General features: G+C 37.0%; 1 protein-coding gene across 1 annotated transcript; it reads left to right on the top strand.

Moving 5' to 3' along the window:
• Nucleotides 1–1,328: 1,328 nt before the first annotated feature.
• LOC104515789 (protein SCAF8-like) lies at nucleotides 1,329–20,509 on the top strand (the record flags this gene model as incomplete). The annotated part of the gene is made up of 10 exons (XM_010159894.1): nucleotides 1,329–1,476; nucleotides 3,238–3,368; nucleotides 5,449–5,625; nucleotides 11,860–11,939; nucleotides 12,317–12,434; nucleotides 15,202–15,333; nucleotides 15,489–15,601; nucleotides 16,066–16,259; nucleotides 18,747–18,847; nucleotides 20,396–20,509. Coding segments are annotated over 10 exons (1,308 nt in total), but the record flags the coding sequence as incomplete, so codon positions are not given.
• Nucleotides 20,510–20,852: the final 343 nt, after the last annotated feature.

Raw genomic sequence — 20,852 nt, 5'->3', positions numbered from 1 at the left:
TATTTATTTATTTATTATTGTATTTTATTTTATTTAAGTACCAGAAAAACCCCACTGGTTCCTTTGTCTGGCTCAGCCATGGAAAATGCAAGGGAGAGATCGATACTGTGGTGCAGGAATAGTTTTTATATTCCTATTCTGGATAGAAGAGGGAAGTTAGAGCCTCTGTGTGTCTTGCTGGGGACTGCCTTACAAAACAAACCTTCAAAGAAGAAAGGCTCACATACTGTCATGCTGAATGGATTCCTTCAAAGATTTCTTTAAAGGAACACTAAATTACATGTACCATGCAGTAAAAATTCAGCACTTCTCTCTCTTAAATTTCAGATTCTTCTTGGAGTTCTGATCAAACAGATCTTTTTTTTCCCTTCAGTTTAAACACTGGTTAAGTACTTCATGTTCATGTTATAAAATTCAAATAATTAAACCATCTTCGTGACAGCAAGCACAAAGAACTTTGTTCTTTATAATACAAATAACTTCTCCCACCCTCCAAATAAGCAAGGTGTCTTTTACTGCCACATACATTACTATCCAACTTTCCAAGATCAAGCAAAATCTTGCGTCTTGGGTAGAAGTGAAGCTCAGAACAGAAAAGGTTTGAGACCAGATGAAAACAGTGGAATAGAAATGTATTTGCAGGCTGAACAGTGAGTTACATCTCATGGAATTGCATGAAGTCTTAATTTGGAATTTTTCTTCCCATGTGATCCAGATTTTAATATTAATATGTAATTTCAGTAGGCAGGGAATTGTGTTCCAGTTTAAATTCCTTACTTCATCAAAAGAGCTTGCAAAATATTGAGCTATTTTCCTAATAAAAGTATTTAGCTGCTTTATTAGTATATGCCCATTTTTCAGTAGACGGAAGTAATTTCGGTTCATAGGTGGATCAGAATTGCATTCATATATGTTGACTATAAAAGGTCAGGAGACTAATATGACCTTGCTTTATTATTATTAATGCTTTAAAATGTTCCCTTAAAATAGTTTTCCTTCCATGCTGTCTTCCAAGATTAAAGGTGTAAAAGTGTCTAATACATTTGTTAATTTTGGATTGGTTTACTATATTTCATTTTCTGTGGAGAGAAGACTGTCACATCTCTTTTAATTCTTTCTTCATTTTAGAGTAAAATTGTTAGAGTGCTAAATTTGTGGCAGAAGAATAATGTGTTCAAGAGTGAAATTATTCTTCCTTCCATGCTGTCTTCCAAGATTAAAGGTGTAAAAGTGTCTAATACATTTGTTAATTTTGGATTGGTTTACTATATTTCATTTTCTGTGGAGAGAAGACTGTCACATCTCTTTTAATTCTTTCTTCATTTTAGAGTAAAATTGTTAGAGTGCTAAATTTGTGGCAGAAGAATAATGTGTTCAAGAGTGAAATTATTCAGCCTCTCTTTTTTTTTATTCCTCCTCCAGTTGTGACCCCCGTCTTGCCAAGCACTACAGCTGCTATGAGCAACAATACACCAGGTAAACAAAACCGGCTTAAAGTCATATTTGGAATCAAAACACTCGTGTCAGCTTTGGTATGTTGGTGGTTAACATGCTGAAAAATTCTCACTGGATTCCTTTAAACAAATCAAATGAATGCTAGAAAGAAATACATTATAGTCAGTGTCCAGCTCATCGTAACAGCAAAACCAAGAGGCTCCCTGTTGTGTTTACTTTCCAACTGTGTATTATAAATATATTTAGATTAACAGTGCAGTAAGACCCAGTTTTGCGCTCAAAGTCAAAACAGCAGATCAGTGACAGAGATAACACAGCACTTAATTCAATCTTTTTACATCAGTGGTGCCATAGTTCAGAGAAAAGATACATCAGTATCTTTTTCCTGTCCATAGGATTGATCTTGCTGGATCATGTCCGACAGCAGTCCTTTACATTTGCTGGCTGATGGGCAATGATTTTAAGGGTGGGGGGGAAACCCATACAGACAAATATAAGCTGCAGCCAGTGGCATATTTCCTTCTCCCTCAAACCTAGAAATCATGCTGGAGAATCTTGTGGACAAAAAACTGCTCATGGAGCACTTCCCAGGTTAACAAACACTAATGTTGCTATACATGCAGACTTGATAATTTTGTGCTCTAAAAAGCATCTTCCTTATTTATATAGGTAGGTTGCAGGGAACTGGCTTTTCACCTTTTTTCATTTTGTGGAGTTTTTTTTAATTTGATTGGGATGTATGGGAAATTTTACATACAGAAACTGGGTTTTGGTACATATGGACATGCTTTTGTCACCCACCTTTTGCTGATCCTGTGCTGAAAAACAGTGAGGTGGGCAAATCCAACTTATTTTTCACTGTTGTCTGTAAACATGTAAAAGTTCCAGATCTTGGATTGGACTTACTGTATCTTCTAGCTCAATATTTTTTTGGCTCCATTAGTTTGCTTTCTTTAAATTGTTGAAACTACAGCTTTACTCCAATACTTTTTTTTTTTAATTGTGATGCAAATTGTCTTTTAAAACAGTGATCTATTTATTTACATTTAGCATATGTCTCCTTCAGAGCTAAAAGCAGGAATATTTTCAGGGTTGGAGGAATCTTCTCGATTACGGCATGGAACTGACTATCAGATTGCTGATTGAATCCCAATGTTCCTCTTGGGTGGGGGTGGGAGTGGTGGAAGTGCTCATGAATCCAGGTGCTGCAGGTTGAAATTCTTAGTAGAATCCTTAAGGCTCCTCCTGGGGATGAAGTGCAAGTCCAGTAAATTCTGGACTAGCAAACATATCTGAGTCAATTACTCACAATTATCATTTAGTATATATTGTCTTCACTAAACGGTTTGGATTACTGTATGAAACCCGTTTCTTTTGCATCTGTCAGTGTTTTTGTTAGTAGTTACCATAGGTCAGTAGTGGAAAAAGCTGTGAACTACAGTTACAGAAAGTACTCCTGCTACTCGAGGAATGTTGATGTGAGTCTGTGTTATTTCTGTGCGCTTTATGCGCGTCTCAGAAAAATCGTTTCAATTGATACTAATACAGTGCTTTCCCAGTATTCAATACCTGGTTTTCATGTCCTAGGAAGATATTACTATCTTTATAATTTGATTTCTTGCAACGCAGAAATCTTTACAGTAGAAAATAAGCAGGAAGTGTTTGTGTCTGGTTTATAATTTTTTTACAGCTTCTTTCTTTTCTTTTTTTTTCCTTCTCTAACACTATTTCTAATTTTGTATGTTAAAATATTTTGGCATATTGGATTTTCTCCTTTTTTAGGAACACCTGTGACGCCAGTTACTCCAGCCAATGTGGTGCAGAGTTTACCTGATCCTTGGGTGTCTCAGATTGCTAATACAGATACCCTTGCTGCTGTTGCACAGATTTTACAGAGTCCTCAGGGCCAGCAGGTAAATATTTTGTAGACAGTTACACTGTGCATTGTTTGATACTTTGTGTCTTTAAGGTAGACTTAGGAGTACCTTCCATGAGTATCTCTTTAGTTTTGTGTCCAGTATGCACGTTAACTATCCCGTGAGGTTGTTCATCACAAGTAAGTTCCAGGTAAATTAAAACTTCCTGTTACCTTTTGTAACCAATGCTGTTTGTTCCTTAAAAGTATCACAGAATGTGACTTTAGGCAAGATGGTCTGTAATACATACTTTTCCTTATACTATTGCAGATGACGAAATTAAGAGCAGCATTAAGATTTCATGGTTATAGCTATAAAATAGAATGCCAATTTAAACATATTTCTTTGCTGGATGCCCCCAGAAGCTAAACATTATACAGAATTACATAATGGGAAGGTACTTGTTCTGGAAGTGTGTTGATTCTTTTCTTTATGTTTCACATCATCAGAAGGTAACTCTAAAACAATCTTGGAAAAGGATCATACATCTTTGATGCATTATGGAAAAGATCAACTTCATCAGCTTATGCAGAGTTTCTAGTGAGCCCTAGTAAGAAGAGAGAGATTGAACCCTGTAAGAGTTCTGTGGTGAACCCCATGAGGAGGTGGCATAAGAATATGAAGATAATCAGGGACTTAACGTCAGCATAGTTTGAACTACCTGGATTTGCTGAACCTTTTTTCCAGAAAGGATCCAGGGGTTTACCTCCTAGAAGGTCAAAGGACTGCTTCCTCTAATCCCATGGTGCTTTAGGAGAGCTTCTTTCCATAGGCATAGTATTTTTGCTTTTTCTGTTGAGGTAATCTGTATAGTTTTTTGGGAGGAGCCTCTGTATTTGGCAGATGAATAGGTCTGCACATGAAAAAGCCTCTTATTTCTCCCCTGCGACAGCTCCTTTACAAAAAAAAACCAAAAAAAATCCAGATCGGAAGTTTGGAGTAAGGAAATCAAGATACACCAGGTGATTTGATTATGAATTTGTTCTTGAAAAACTATGGAAGATATTATATTTTTCTATATTTTCCTTCTCTAGATTTGAAGGTAGAGACTCTTAGGGTGTCCTGATATACTCTGCTGAAATGTCTTAGGTCCATTCACTACGCTTCTGAAAGTTCTTTCTCTGATAATACTTAGTACTCATTCCAGTATAATCCTAGACCTCTCCTAGGTTGCTAGTGGAATTGTTTAAACAAATAAACCACCCCAACCACCACACCACTCCCCAAAACTGTTTTTAAATAATATTTGAAACACCAAACAATATTTTTAAATAATATTTTCTGAGATCTGTCTTTTGGCATTACTCATACTTTGTTTTTACTGTAACATACTTTGTTGTTACTGTACGCCTGTTGCCCCAGAGCTGCTGCTTCTAGTTCAGTGTTGCATCTCAGCAGTTTATATCCTGAGATGGTGCTATACACAGCCCAGTGTCTGTGCTATTGCAGGAGGTCAAACTGTATTCCCAGTTGCTAGTTAATTTGTTTTTATGTTTTGTTAACACAGCAAGGGAATTGCATTCTGTCAGTGCAAACCTCAGTTTCAGCATGAGGTTTTCCTTGTGACTATTCCAGAGATGCTAGTGCAAGCTCTTCACATAGACATGCTGTATCAGCTTCAAGTGGAGCTTGCAACAGTGCAGTTGCTTCCTCTACACAAAGGTTGTTAGAGCATACAGATTTTCCTACTATAGGTGGGCCCTTTGGAAGCTGGAGTAGGCTAACAGATGTTTTACAGCTCATAAGGAATCAAACTAGAGAAACAGAAGAGGGGGAACCCTAGAAAACAGGAAATCCTGAGTATTGACTGGTCATCATGCAACCTGTCAGAGCAAGTTAGGAGGAAGAAGCATCTGCATGTCTTAGCAGCCCCAGAAAACAACTTAGCCAGTAAGTGGGAACAAAATTGCTGTACATGAAAACAATGAAGGTGAAATAATAGCCATAGGTTAGATGGTACTGCATACCTGAAGGTTTTATTTTTCCCTAATTGGGAGGGGAAAAGACTACTTTGTTTCTTGTTATTTTTTCTTTTAAAAAATATTTTCGTGTTCAATGCATGTGTTGTCTTTTTTAGCTTCAGCAGTTGATACAGACACTGCAGATACAGCAGCAGAAACCTCAGCCTTCCCTACTTCAAGCCCTGGATGCTGGTCTTGTCGTTCAGTTACAGGCCCTCACAGCACAACTTACAGCTGCAGCTGCTGCTGCTAACACACTTAACCCACTGGACCAGAGTGTCTCTTTTAATAAGGTAGAAGTAGAAGTTTGAAGAAATATTTATTGTTAAAATATATGTAAGTGAAAGAGTCTTCTTTTGGATTTTAATCTTTGACTTTAGAGATTTTTAAAGTGCTTTATCTTTAAAGTTTAAAAAAATGTCTAGAGAGAGTAGTATAAATGAAAATACTAGCTTTATATGAGTTTAGGGCTAAATGGTATTTCATAGTCTCTCAAGTTGGAAGAGACCCACAAGGGTCATTGAGTGTGAAGATGGATCTGATTTGGCAAGGTTAAGCCATTGTTATGTTTTTCTTCACCCTTTGTAACACAGCAGTGAGAATTGAGCATGTCTTGTATTTCCCCTTTCTGTGGCTATGATCTGAACTAGGAAATGAGTTCTTAATGGTAATGAAATCTTGTTCCATTATCTTTGGAAGAAACATCTTGGGAGTAGATAATCTCTGTAGGATTGTCCTGGAGTGAATAAATCATATGAGTAAGGAAGTCAGAGAAGCAAAACCCCTTGTTTTTCTAACTCAGATAATCTCTTTTTCAGGCCATTAGCTGTTCAGAACTTGACAAGTGCTCAGTTTAATGTTTTAGGGAAATTTATCTTATTTCTAGAATTTGTTCAGCTAAACTCAGTCCTTGAAATTAGAGAGAGTTGTCATTACTAATGAAAGTAATGCAGCTGTAAAAATAAGTCGGGGAAAAAAAGTGGCCTGTACTAATGCTGTACCACAGCTGTAACCATCAACTCGAGTAGGGTATAACACAGGGAATGAATGCATCCCTCGATAGGGACTACCTTAATATTTGGATACAAAAAGTAATTAAGAATATGGCCTTGTCTTGTGTTTTATTCCCTAGACTTCAATTCCAGCATTTATGTGGATAGGTGTACTCATAGGTGTGGCTGTTGTGAATGTTGGACAACTTAACTGGAGCAAATTGAAGGAATTGGCGTTTTGATGAGATGTTTTTATAGCTTCAGCGAGTTCAGCCTGATGATCTTTAGTTAGTTTATGCCAGTAATAGTATGCAAGAGTCTTGTCATAAAAGCTATCAGCAAAGTGAGTGTACATGATTGTGATTTCTGGGATTACCCTTGAAGGTAAGCGTTGTGGAAGGAATTCTTGTGGTAGTGTGGTAATTTACAAGCTTTCAGGAGGTATGATTTGTTCCATACTTTGTCACAAGTGTTGATTTGTTCTTGTAAGCTGTGGGAGAGTTTTTGGTTCAGCATTATACTACTAGTGTTAGATTATAGTACATCTCAAGCTCCTTGTTCAGTGTTCTGTAGCTTCTCTATGAATGAACTTATGATCTGTGTCTTGTTACTCCCTTGATTCTTCTACTCAAAAGTTGTTTAGGCTGCTTTGCCGAAATGGCATGTTGTTTTAGAATTTCCTCATTTATTAATAGAATATTGGCGCTACCGTATCTATTTTCTCCTTCTTTTGCTTTGAGGATTTCTGAATCTGGGTATTATAGAAGAGTGCAGATTAACATACATGTATGTGGTGGTTGAATGCCAGCTGGCAACTAAGCACCACACAGCCTCTCACTCATTCTATCCTCTTCTCTAGTGGGAAGAGGGAGAGAATCAGAAGAGTAAAAGTGAGAAAACTCATGGGTTGAGATAAAGACAGCTTAATAGCTAAAGCAAAAGCTGAGCATGCAAGCAAAGCAAACAGGGAATTCATTCACCTCATCCTGTCATCAGGCAATTGTTTAGCCATCTCCAGGAAAGCAGGGCTCCATCACCCATAACGGTTACTTGGGAAGACTGACACCATCACTCTGAATGTCCGCCCTTTCTCCTTCTTCCTCCAGCTTTATATGCTGAACATGACATCATATGGTATGGAATATCCCTTTGGTCTGTTGGGGTCAGCTGTCCCGGCTGTGTCCTCTCCCAGCCTCCTGTGCACTCCCAGCCCACTCGCTGGTGGGGTGGTCTAAGAGGCAGAAAAGGCCTTGACTCTGTGTAAGCGCTGCCCAGCAGCAATGAAAGCATCCCTGTATTATCAACACTGCTTCCAGCACAAATCCAAAACACAACTTCATGCCAGCTACTGTGAAGAGAATTAACTCTATCCCAACCAAAACCAGCACAATGTATTAATGGGCAATCTTATTTTTTCAATGATAAGTTTTGGGGATAATAATTTTCCTTGCTTTTTTTAATGGTTTCTCAGCACCAATGTCACCTGCCACGTGAATGCCACTTCTCAATAACTGAAGGCATGAGTCATGATAGTCTATTTGACTCTTTACTTCCACTTTATTATATAATTAATAGTATAATTTTTTTAACTCTACATGCCAGCCTTAATAAACGAAGTTTTAAAAAGGCAGTATTTACTTTGATAGGAAGTGTCGACATCAGTGTTTTAAGTTGGAATCAGGAGTATGCTTTTGAGGTGAAACTTTTGATTGTTTACATATACTGTGCATTGTTCCACATTGCAGAGCAGTCTTGAATGCATAAGTAAATTAATTTGGATTAAGCTAAAGCGAAAGATGTGCTGCAAATGCTAATGAGCACTCAGCCAACAGGGCCAACCTGGAGCTGCTTCAAAGGGACTAGTAACAAACAAATAGCATGCCCATGTAAAATAAAAACTAGAAACCAGATGTTTTCTTAGGAGGAAAGGTTTTGGGAATGTTTTGCTTCCTGACAGCAAATCTAGATCTTCTCTTTTCCATTAGCAAAGCAGCAAGGAGATGTTGAGAAACCAGGTACATTCTGTCATGTGCATCACTTGGGGGATCTGGCTCAGCAATGGATTCCAGCCCAAAGCCCTGTTGTAACACGCACAAAGGTGTCGCTGCTGCTCATCTTCAGTGGGGAAGAGCAGAGTGAACTCTGCTGTGACAGTAAGACTGAAATTTTAACCCAGCAGTATTAGGAAGCGGGTAAACAAGCAGCTGGGATTTCATACTGTCCGGTATCCCACCGTTTCCATCGGCTCCCATCTTTATGTAAGAAAATAAGCATACTTGTTAACAACTTACAACAATGGAGCTTGAGCCAACAGAATGACCTGGCAGCAGAGAGGACCAACAACATCCTGGGCTGTGTGACCAGGAGCAGGACCAGGTGATTGATGGAAATGATCATTCCATGTAGACATTTCATCTGCTGTAGGCTGCATGTAGAGCATCACATCCAATTTTTGCTGCTTCCACCCCTATTCAGGAACAACATTTACAAACTGGAGTGAGTTTAGTGGAGAACCGCTAGAATGGCCAGGGCTGGAGCATTGGAGCTGGTTAAGCCTGGGGCAAAGGCAGTGTTGGAGGAGACCTAACCAGCACCTATGGGAAGGTCAGCAAGAAGATGAAGCCAGGCTCTTTGCAGCATGGCATAGTGGCAGCATTATAGACAATGGACAGAAATTGAAAGGGAAGGGTTCAGAATGGATATAAGGAAGACGTTTTTTCCCATGAGGACAGTCAAGCCCTGGAATAGGTTGCTTGGAAAGTTGCAGTCTCTGTTGTTAAAACAAAGACATTTCTAAGACTCAGCTGTATAAAGTCCCAAGTAACCTGACCTGAGCTCACAGCTGAGCTTGGTGTGAGCAGAAAGTTGGACTGAAACCGACTGAGATCCCTTTCAACCTGGACTGTCCTGTGATCCTAGGATTTATGAGGAACTGGGCAGAAGAGATACTGTTATCTAGTGGAAATTGATGAAGTATTCTTAACTGAGCTACAGTGACCAATCCTGGCCATGTTAAATAAGATGCAGCAGCAAAATTAGAGAATCTAGCAATTCCTGAAAGCAATAATTAAAAATACTGAATAGTTTCTGTAGAAGGTCCTGAACAGACTTGTGATGGAGTTTAGAGAATAGGGGATGGGGCCATGATGTGAATATAGACATACTTACATGTTTGAAGACCATGTCTAAAAGGCTAGTGTTCTCAGTTGGGAGACATGAAAAAAACCAACAGCTTTTATGATATATAAACAGTAAGCACAGTGATCCAAAGAAAACTGTGAAACTTAGTGCTCATTCCATGATATAATGTTGGTGAATTGGATAACAAATAGAAATAGTGTAGGAAAATATTTCTAATGAATACATAAGTACCCATATGTTAGGGATTTTAGCGATTTTAAAAATGTGGTGGTTCTTCCAACCCTTTGTTTTCAAGCTCTTCAGTCTTCGTAGTATTTTATGGTAATAATTTGTGCAAATTAACAAGCATTACATGAAAAATTCCTTTCTTTTGTCGACATCAAATGTGGGTTTTTTTCCTAATCTTGCTGGATGACTACAACTTTGTGTTATGCTAAAGAAAGATTGTTTCTTTTTTTTAATCTACATTTCCTATGCATTCATGTCCCATTATTTTGTTTTAATTTCTAAAGAGAATATCCTGATCCTTAAGAAGAACTTTGTGTCCTTTGGAATAAAAAGCTTTTCTTCATGTCTTTAATTGTTCCCTTTGCTTTACTGAGCATATTGCTTCTTGGGTAAAGTAACAGTTGTAGCATTCATGGGAAGTTCTGTACTTTCATATGCATATGTGTGGTGGGTTAACCTAGGTATCCTAATATTTAATTTATTTTAGTTTCTATTAGCTTATTATAGAGAGTGTTCTGCTACAGTTTATTTAAAAATCAGGACATTTCAGTTCAGGTTTTTCCCTTTAATATCTAGTGTGCCATTAAAAAGAAAAAAATAATCAAAAATCATGCTGCATATTTTCCTATCTTGGCTGGAAATTATTTGATTTTCTCTGGCCCCAGTTTAACTATGTAATTTTTGGTATATTGTAAAATGTTGACTATTTTCCATGTGTTGCTTTTCTCTCATGATTAAATAGTACACATTCTTTTGTCTTCCTTTCTACTTTGTCATGATGGAGGATACATGATGATTAATAATATTTTAAAGATGAGGCAGGTTGTTCTTCTAAAATGTGTATTTTTTCACAGCAGCAGTGTTTGGCAAGTGCTTTACTTGAAAATAGTCTAACAATATGAAGAAAAGAAAAAAGAGGCCACCTTGCTTTAAATGGATTAGATATATATGGTGAAAGATAATTCTTGATTTAGCATCTCATCTCACAGAAGCTTGATGGTCTGTGTTTCTGCTCTGTTTTCTGAGATATGTATTCAGTCCTTCTTTCATATACATTAGATTATTTCATTGGAAAAATAGTTCTAATAATTCTTGAGTGATCAGTCTATTAGCTTATGTTTTGTCCTTCTTGCTGGACTCCAGTAATTGAGAGTAAATACTGCATCCTGAGAAAGAAAATGGGCTGCTGAATTGTCGTGGCTTATTGCTGGAGATGTTTTTGCCTTGCTACTTCAAAATGACTGCTCTATGTTCTCCTACTCTTGTTTTTTTTTAATTCTGAGGCCAGGGTTTACAGTGGTTTCTAGTACTGGGTTAACTGCTTCTCAGAAAGCTTCCAAGGTGTACAGATGCAAGGGCCTGGGTTTGATAGCACTGCTCTGTCAGTGCGTGATTGCTGAAATAGACAATCTTTGTTGTATTTCTTCATGCCTGTTCTTTAATTTTGTCTTCAAGAAAGTAAATAAAATGCGGCTGAAAAGCTTCTGGACTGTTTAAACAAACTTTTTTTGTTCAGCAGAACTACAGCATAGACATTTTTACAGATAAAACAGGAAGCTTATCCAGATTTTAGTTTTTCCCTGTCAGATACCTTTCTTTTTATCCCTCTGCAGGCTTATTCCTCTTACGTGATAACTACTTGCTTTGATTTTTTTTTTTTTGGCAGACCATGTGAGAAGTTGTTTTCAAGGAGCAGTATATTTGTAGGGATTGAGGTTGTCTAATTTATGACGTTTGTGTGAAAACACAGTAATTCTTTGTGAAGTAAGCTGTAGGTCTTCTCTTGATACGAGCAGAACAGTTTGTGATTGCCAAAGGATTGAATGGCTGGCCTCTTCATAGCAATTTTGTCTAATTAAAAGTACCATTGTATAAAATTAATTTTTATTTAAGCCTTCCTCCAAACTAGCTGTTATTTACCACGGAAAGAACAGGGGGTTGTATTTGTGACATCAGTCAGAGCTCAAGAAAGCCATGGACAGAATTTGGCATTTGATGCATTCAAGAGTTTAGGTAGCAATAGCAGTATGACAATTAATTTTCTATTCAGATTATTTGTCTAACTTTTTAAAGTTGAGAAATGAGAGCGTTTTTCTTTCGAAAAGTAAATGTATGTAAAGGGACATATAAGGAATACTCAGTTATGCTTATTTTGCTTTCTCCTAGAAGCTGATGGACAGGTTTGACTTTGGGGAAGAATCTGAACAAAACGAAGAGCCTAAAAAGGAAACGCCCACTTCCCAACTGTAAGATCAAGCTATGTTTCTTATGGAAAATGCTAAAATTTGCCTGGCACTAGTTGAATATTAGGATTAAATAGAAATAAAAAATTTGTTTCTTCCAGAGCATAAGTATACTAAAGTGGTAGGAAAAGAAAGTTTACTAAATTAATGTAACACACGTGTTTTAAAAATATTGACCCTAAGTCTGTGTGCCAGAAGTTTTGTTGACTTAAAGTTAGCATGTTCCTTGCTTTGTTAGTTACATGGCGTTATCGCGACAGCGGTGGTAACAAAAGGTGGAACTAGCTACACTGTCTTTGTTATTTTACGTTTTTAGTTAAGCTCAGAACTCAGTTGTGAAGACCTGCTTACCAGCTGGTTTTTATATTATTTCATTTTAGGCCTCTAGTACCAGAATCTGTGAACAACTCACTTTTTCATCAACTAGCTGAGCAGCTACAGCAACAAAATTTAGAACATCTCAGACAACAGCTTCTGGAGCAACAGCAGCCTCAAAAGGTAAGAACTCCACCTTGTGGCTGACAAAATAATTATGTTCTCCACTGATAAAAAATTCATACTCTACCTCAGGAAAAAAACATTGTCTTGTTACTGACACTTCCGTTATAATGAACGCCTTTGTCACTGGCTGATCATCTAACAGAAACTTGCTTATGAGCAGAATAGGCAGAAGAAAGTGCTTAAAGCAGGAAAAAAAAAACCCAACGCAACAACAACCGAATTTGTGGGGTGTGCGTTCTGCTTCTCTTGAGTACCCTTTAGCTGAGTTACAGGCTGACTGTGCTTCGGTTGTTCAGCTCTTTTTAAGGGGGGAAAAAAGCTTTTGCCCTGCTGCCAGAAAGAACATGAGCATGAAGTGGTTATGCTCCTGTCTGTGAAGGGAGAGCAGCCTGCAAGCTGCTGCCACAGAACCATCAAGAAGACAGCATAGGGACTGTGGATAACTTTAATTTCCCCTACCAAGCTTTAAGTCTTGGCTAATAATTGTGTTATTTTGTCGAAGAATCTGAGCTAAAGAACAGTCATGTTTTTCCTGACAAATGATTAATTAAGAACTGATGCTAAAGACAACACAAGATTCCTTCTTAACTATGTGAATTGAGTCCTCTCTGCATTGAAGTAAATTGACCTATTTCTTCTGAGGTTAGTCCTTGGTATTTAGCTGCTCTTTTCCCTTCTTGATCCCAATCTCTGGTCCCATTAGGAAAAAAAAAAACCCACACAAGTTTATTCTGTCTTGATACTTGGTATAAAGTGGACTTTCTGTGAAGTATTAGGATCTAGTTTCACAGTGAAATAAAAATCTCATATTGAAAGAAAATCTAAGGGACCACAGACTGAAGAAACATCTGTTGGGGATTTTAGTTTAACCTGTGCAAAGGTGCAGTTGCTCAGGTTTCAATCAAGAACGTCATTTGAGTTTTGAATTTGTGTTTTTGATTTTTGAAAAAATGGTAATTCAACTTCTACTGGATCTTGTTTTCTTATTCTACTTTTTTATTTTACTATGTTTTATTTTAATTTCTCATTGAAGTGCAATGACTGAGAAAGGTTGTGCAACAGCCGCAGACTACTCACTTTTTGATGTTAGTGGATAACTAGCAATTTCTGGCTTTAAACACTAAAAATGTTGTAAAGGAATATAACTGAAGAGTGCCTCTGGTTTAGGAGCTTTTGATGTGGTGTATCGAAAAGTAACTATCTAATTTAGAAATAAAAATGCAGAAGGCCTATCTCATTGTAAAATAAGCATAATTAGAGTTTAATTTATTTTTATCTATGAAATTTAGTTACAGTACGTTTATGGGTCGAATGTTCATATGACTCACCCCTTATTATTTGATCTTTTAGTCCAAGTGCTCTTCCAGAAGTTGTTTCCCTGCAGGTCTGCTCAGCTTCTCGTCTAGTATGTACAGATAGGAAGTTTTATTTTCAGCTTGCTAACAGCTAAAAGATACAAACTTCTTCTGGAACTACTCTGTAATGACTGCAGCAAGTTATGAAGATCATTTTATTTCATTCATGTTTAAGTGTCAGTGAGAAAGATTAAGGAAAAGAGAAGGAAAGATAAAACACAAAACAAAATTACTAAGCATCTGATTAGGAGCAGAGGGAGAGGAAGAGAGGGTAGAAGACAGAGACAGAAAGAGCAACAACAAATGTCGGCATTGATACCAAGAAACATTGTTGAAGAATAATAAAATAAAAGGAAAATGAGACAAACATAACGTTAGAAGGAAAATGCATTAACTGAACTACAGTAGAATTTTTTATTCTTCTGAAAGCTGTCATTATAAACTATTTAAAAATAGGAAGATGAAACAAAAAAACCCCTTTGTACTACATACCATTCTGCTAAATTTCTACCATTCTCCTGGCAGATAGAATATATAACATTTGTTTAATTCAAATGAGAATGTAATAAGGATCACTGAAATGTTTACAGCACTATTGGATTATAGGTTTAAAATTACTTTTTTCAAAATTGTCCTGCTAGCATTTTTGAGTATTTTCACTTCATTTCCTGTGTTTCTTGAATTTCTTTCATATCTTCCAAATATTTATTCCAAATATTATTTATTGCAAATATTTATTCCAATTTATTCCAAATCTGTACTTTAAGTCCAATGTACAGGCCATTATCATTTTTTCTCCAGCAAACCAACAATGCATTTAGTATTTTACAGTTTTTAATTTTGGATTTTTTTTCGGAACTGCTTGTTTAGTTAGGTCTCATAATTGACACACTGAGATTAATGACACTACACCCTCCCTTATCTTCTAGTAATTACTTGACTTGAATCACACACTCCAAGAAAGTTTGGAGTTAAATGTAAATTTTTTTTGACTAATTCAATTGGTGTTGTATTTTTTTGGTTATATTAATAACAGAACATGATTTATTCATGTATGTGCATAGGAGACACGGGTATCTGTCACTGTATGTATGCCTGCCATCACTATTGTTTGTCCTGCAAGTTTTTGTTTTCAGGCCAGCCAAATTAAGGAACAAATAGTGTAATTTTTTTTTTTTTATTATTCAGCAAATAGATAGTAGTCAGGAACATGAATTATTTCTAAGTTTTCTACTTAAGGATGATCCTAAAAAAGGAATGGAATGGAGTAACATCTAGTTCAGCTTTCACATTAATGGGAAGTGGGGAAATAATACCTCTGAAAAACTATTTATCAGTTGTTTCATTTTGACACAGTAAGCATTTTAAATTAGGAGGCTTTTTATGATATATTATTATTTGTTATTTAGGCAAGCCCTGAGGAGAATCAAGAAGGAAATTTTGGTTCAGAGCACTCTGCCTCACCATCACAAGGGAGTAGTCAGCAGCAGTTTTTAGAAGTGGAAACAAATGTGGATGATTCAATGGATATTCAACAACAGGTAAAACTATTTTAAATTTGATTACACAACTTGAAATCAAAACACATAATTGGATGATTCAAAATGGATGATACTTATGTGCGCTTTCATGTAGTCATGTATGTTGTGAGTATGTTTATTAAATGTTCCTGAACATCTGTTATGTCTGACCTCAGGACATGGACATAGATGAAGGGCAGGATGTTGCTGAAGAAGAGATCTTTGAACAAGAAGAAAAGAAATCAGCTGTTCGTTCAAGATCAAGAACTCGCTCAAGATCTCGTTCAAGGTTTCAGAATTAACTTGCATTAAGTAAACTAAGGTTTTCTGAAACAAAGCTGCAATTTGTAATTATCACACTCAGTTCTGTATTTTCCAAATTTGTAATGAGACGTTTTTGCCAAGGAGAAAGAAGTCTGTTAATATTTGTGTGTTAGCTGCAGACTTTCTGTATGACTGGACGTTTTGCATATCTCTGTGGTCTGCTTTACACTGACAGCTGGTCAGGTTTTCTGTGCCAGTAAAACAGCTACTGTTATGAACGTCTTTGAATGTGCTTTGTTTTGTTTTAATCTTAAGGTGTTGTATGCTCTTCTGTTCCTCACACTAATGGCATTAAGTTTATTTTCTGAACTAGTTTGAGTGACTATAATGCAAGTGTCTGTATCATGCTTGAAGTTTGTAGTTGAAGATGACTAAATTAGAAATGTATTTTTTTTTTAACTCAGCATACTGAAATTAAGTATTTTGTAGGTCACCAAGAAAACGAAGGTCTAGGTCACGTTCCGGTTCTCGTAAGCGTAAACACAGAAAACGTTCACGCTCGAGATCAAGAGAAAGGAAGAGAAAATCATCTCGGTCATATTCCAGTGAAAGAAGGGCTAGGGAAAGGGAAAAAGAACGTCAGAAAAAGGGATTGCCTCCTATACGGTCAAAAACACTAAGTGGTAAGTGCCAGCTGCTTACTGTTTTAATAATGTAGGCTTAGAGGGAAAAAAGGCTTTGTTTTATAAAGAAAGGACAAGATTCAGCTTGAGTACTGTTGCAAAGTACAGTAACCGCAATCTTTTTTGGAAGTTAAATTTCTGATGTTTCTAACAGCTTAGGTACATCGTCTTACCGTAGAGGAAAGCAAGTATCATACTGTTCTATTGGTGATTTTACTCATACTGTTGCACCACTGGTTTTACATCTGAAGAGACTGTAGCGAGAGTTGTCCCTAAGTTACAGTTTGGCTTCTCTTTAACGGGGCATTTGAAGATGACCAGCATTTGATCTGACAGTTGGTATGCTGGCAACACACTTCTTAAGTATGTGGCACACACTTTGGACACTTGGCACAACAGTGCATGACACTGTCTTCAATAGAGGCCAATTTTGTTAAACTTTCAGAGTGCTTTTTAAATAGCTTTTCACAAGAACATAGAGTCAAAGCATCTAGAAATGCGAAACAAGTAATTTGCTATCATAAGACAGACCATAATTGTCATATCTTAAGAAAGTATCCAAAAACCAACGGGATTTCAGCTTCTGCAAAGTGCCGCTATGCGCTGCTGTCATTTCCACAGAGAATTTGCATGCTGAAAAGAAGGAAGTAGCAGGGAGAAGGAGAACTTTATCCACACAGTTGCTTAAATCAAAGGGACTGTGTTTTGAGATGAGTGCTAGAAACGGTGAAATTGGGTGTAGTCATCTGCCTCTGAACGAGTATATCCCATTGCTGCTGTTAGCAGGGCCCTGGATTCTTGGGGTGCATAATTGTACTTGTTTGGATACAAGGATTTTTTTGTAATGGACTTCCGTTCCTGAATTTAACTCTGTTTGGATAGTTAATGCACAGTTTCTGATGCAGTTTTGCATTTATTTTATGTTTTAGAATGATATCATTTATCTGGCATGTTCAGCAGTTCAAAATTCATTTTTGCAAAGGAAAGAGTTTTCTCTTCACAGTAATATTTTGCGTCATTCCAAGGTGGCTTTAAACTCAGGAATATTTTTTTCTTCTCTGGCTTTTCACATGGAAAGAGGCAAATCAGTTTTATGGTGTAGCCCACAAAACAGGGAGCTCTAATCACAATGGATGGGAATGGGGAGGCAGGGATGTTAAATAACCCGATGAAAAGCAGCAGCGATTGAGGTCCTGTGCAGTGACCGAGCTCATGGGAAGGAGGTATTAAGAAGACTAAGTGAAGGGTGGATACTTTCGTTTTTGGGGGGTAGGTAGGTAGGTAATTGACCTGACAAAGCATTTTATTTCATGAAATTTCTTCAGCCAATGCTATCACCTGATGAGGTCTGAAGAATTGTTTCATAGTGCTTAACACCATGAGAAACAAGGGCACGTGAAGAAACAGTTTTGTCCAGGAGAAATCTTCAGGCTAATAATTCTCAGAACTACTCAGTACTGCCGTCTGTTGAAAATGCTGGTTGACAGAGGAACGCACGACCCTGGTTTCCAAATGGTGCGCCAGGATTGATACAGGAAGGATGTGTGATGTATCAAGATGATGATGAAGAAAGAATGTTTCCTTGGTTCAGGATGGAGCAGGCCCAAGAGATTCATTTTGTCTGGTTTTGTTCTGCCTTAGATCCTTTAGGAGGATCCTGGGTGGATTACTCAGGGTAGGAAGATATTTGAGGAAAACTATCAATATTGGCCTAATCTTTTGCCGATTCCGAACAGCTTGTGTTAAGTGGAAATAACTGCTGTGAGTTTGTCAAGGCTCGCACGCATAGATTGGGTAACATTTGGAAGACGAAAGAGTTGGAACCACATACATATGGGAGAGGGAAGTTCAAGCTCGCGTGTCAGTGAGTGTTGAGCGGGACAAGAGGAGGCGTTTGGGAGACAAACTGCAGGGATTGGGGCTTGTGGTGGAATTGTCAAGAGTCAGAAGTATTATGGGCGTCTTCAGCTCAGTGGTGGGCTTCAGCCAAGTTTGTCATTCTGGGATGTTCCCCAAGGTAAAGTCAAAGTATAGTTTCCGCTTCTTTCAGGTGAAAAGGCAGTGCATAATACGGCAGTTATGTTCCTTCTGTAATACACTTCTAGCCAGTCAGAACTTAATCTTACTTTGTTAAAACTGACTTTAAATCCTACAGGCATGGTTTTTATGGAACACAGGATATAAATTATTATTAGTAATTTCTACTGCGGTTTACCTTAGCTAATAATCTACAGAATTTTTTTTTCCATTTTTTTAAAACAACTCTTGTTTAAAAGCAAATGAAAAAAAAAGAACGAACATCTGTACTGAGTATGTTTGCTTTCTCTTAACCTTTTCTCTATATAGTAAGCAATAGATTTACTATCCTCACTTTTTGATCAGTGATTTCTGTGGAATTGTAAAAAGCCTTTTATATCCACACTATATAGAGTATTTTGTAAGCTAACATTCTAGTAGTTTGAGTGACATGAATGTGTCTCTTGACAGTTTGCAGTACTACTCTTTGGGTAGGTCAAGTAGACAAGAAGGCTACACAGCAAGATCTAACAAACTTGTTTGAAGAATTTGGACAAATAGAGTCTATTAATGTAAGTAAGCGTGTTATCGTGCATTTTCAGGCATTACAGACTACCAACTTAAACATGCTTCTGTCTTTGAATTCCTTTTATCGTCTTAAACTTGTATTTAGGAGACTGTATATTTTATCACTGTTTAAAAACTATCTGTAATATTTGGTTGTCGGTTTCCGTGTGCAGTCTTTGGAAGCACTAAAGACTTCATGGCAAAATAACTTTTCCCAAGCACTAACAATTACACCATTTTTTTTAAAACAGGGTCTTAACAAATAAAAAGTTTTTTATTTCTCCTCTTGTGATGTGGCAAAGGGCAGGTATAATTTTTCCCTGAACTGATGGACACAAACTGATGTGTATCCACGTTGCTCTTGGTTACATTCCATACAGAGAAGGTTCTTCAAGTGGAATCAATGTGAATAAAACATTGAGAAGAAAAGAAATTGTACTGTAAACAAGTGTTCATTCTAAAATGTGACAGTTAAAAGACGTTTATAATTAGGAGATAAGTTTCTCATGATTTAGAGGAATTTAGAGTTGTACTTCAGTTTTGCCGATAATTCAGCTTCAAGTATTTTTCTCCTAAAGTAACATATTTACATGAGAGAAACTTGGATTTTCGTCTCTAGCACCAGCAGTTTTAGAGTGTTTCCCGTGCAATTTCATTCATTTCAGATAAAATTTTTACAATTTTTCCTAGCAAGTTTATATATTCAGATATTTAATTAATAAGGAACAGTTTTTGTGGCACTGCAGAGTCTTTTTAAAAGCTTTGCATGTCAAGAAAACCCCGTAGTCTGACATGTAAGCCTCGTTTTGATTTGCAGGGACTAGCAATAAAGTAAGTTCAGAGGAAAGTAATATAACAACTCTAGTGTCCCAGTGCCTGTTACATTTCAGAGGCAAACCATATTGTAAATAGTAAATATTGTAAATCTTAGCATTCCACAAAGGTTTAAGTGCATAGGATAGCATTAAAGCACACCTATCTTTTATAACTTTTGTCTGAAAGTTTTCACACTATTTGCAAACTTTCAAAGCTTTTGTGCCACATTGTGCTTTTCTTTCCTAAATAAAACATTAAAGCTAGTGGAAATCACACTTCAGGAATGAGTATGCAAGATACTTGTAGTCACTAGTTTGTAGCTCCGCGAAAGGTTGTTGCTCAGTTATGCTGAATTTGGAAGATAATAAGAGGTAGCAACCTCTGCTTTTCTGAAGTTATCATAGTATAGCTCCCAGTCCTTGCCTATGCCATGTTGTTCAAGTCTTTTAGGTCTTTTTTAGCACCCATTTTTTAGCTTGTTGCTGCTTGAAAATGTAACTGAAGTACCCTGTTAATATCACTGTTAAGTTTTGCTCATGCTCAGAATTGTTGTGCTGGCTTTAGTTGGGACTAGAGTTAATTTAATTCATTGCTGGCTGGGATTAATTAAACCATGACAATTGTTAATATTTCTGATTAAGGTAACGATAGTTTACAGCGTAAGCCTTTCCTTTTTTTTTGGTATGTAATCTGAAGTACTGTTCCTGCTTTTTAAGACCATTGTTTTTATTCCATAGATGATTCCCCCAAGAGGTTGTGCTTATGTCTGTATGGTTCATAGACAAGATGCGTATCGTGCACTTCAGAAACTTAGTTCTGGGTCCTATAAGATTGGGTCTAAAATTATTAAGGTAAGTTGATCTGAGTCTAAGGATGGTCCCCATTTCACATGCAGTACAGAATGAATATGATTTGTCCTTCAGCAGCTGTTCATTCAAACGTACAATGTGGAGAAGGAGAATGAAGCAATAAGGTGTAAATTGTTTTCTTTCCTCTCTGTGTAAAATGCAGCTTTTAGTGGGCAGTATGGAAGACAGTAAAGTGAAATTGTGACTTGACACCTAGGAGATACTGGGAGAACATTTTATATACGTGCTAGTGATAAGAGTACAGGATTGTAAGCAACCTAAGTCCTGTACCTGACCATGTGGCTCACTTAATATTACATTTGACAGTGTCGTGGTTTAACTCCGG

Source organism: Eurypyga helias, unplaced genomic scaffold (assembly GCF_000690775.1).
Source record: "Eurypyga helias isolate BGI_N326 unplaced genomic scaffold, ASM69077v1 scaffold43189, whole genome shotgun sequence".
Classification (NCBI taxonomy): Eukaryota; Metazoa; Chordata; class Aves; order Eurypygiformes; family Eurypygidae; genus Eurypyga; species Eurypyga helias.
This window is presented reverse-complemented; position numbering and strand designations above follow the sequence as displayed.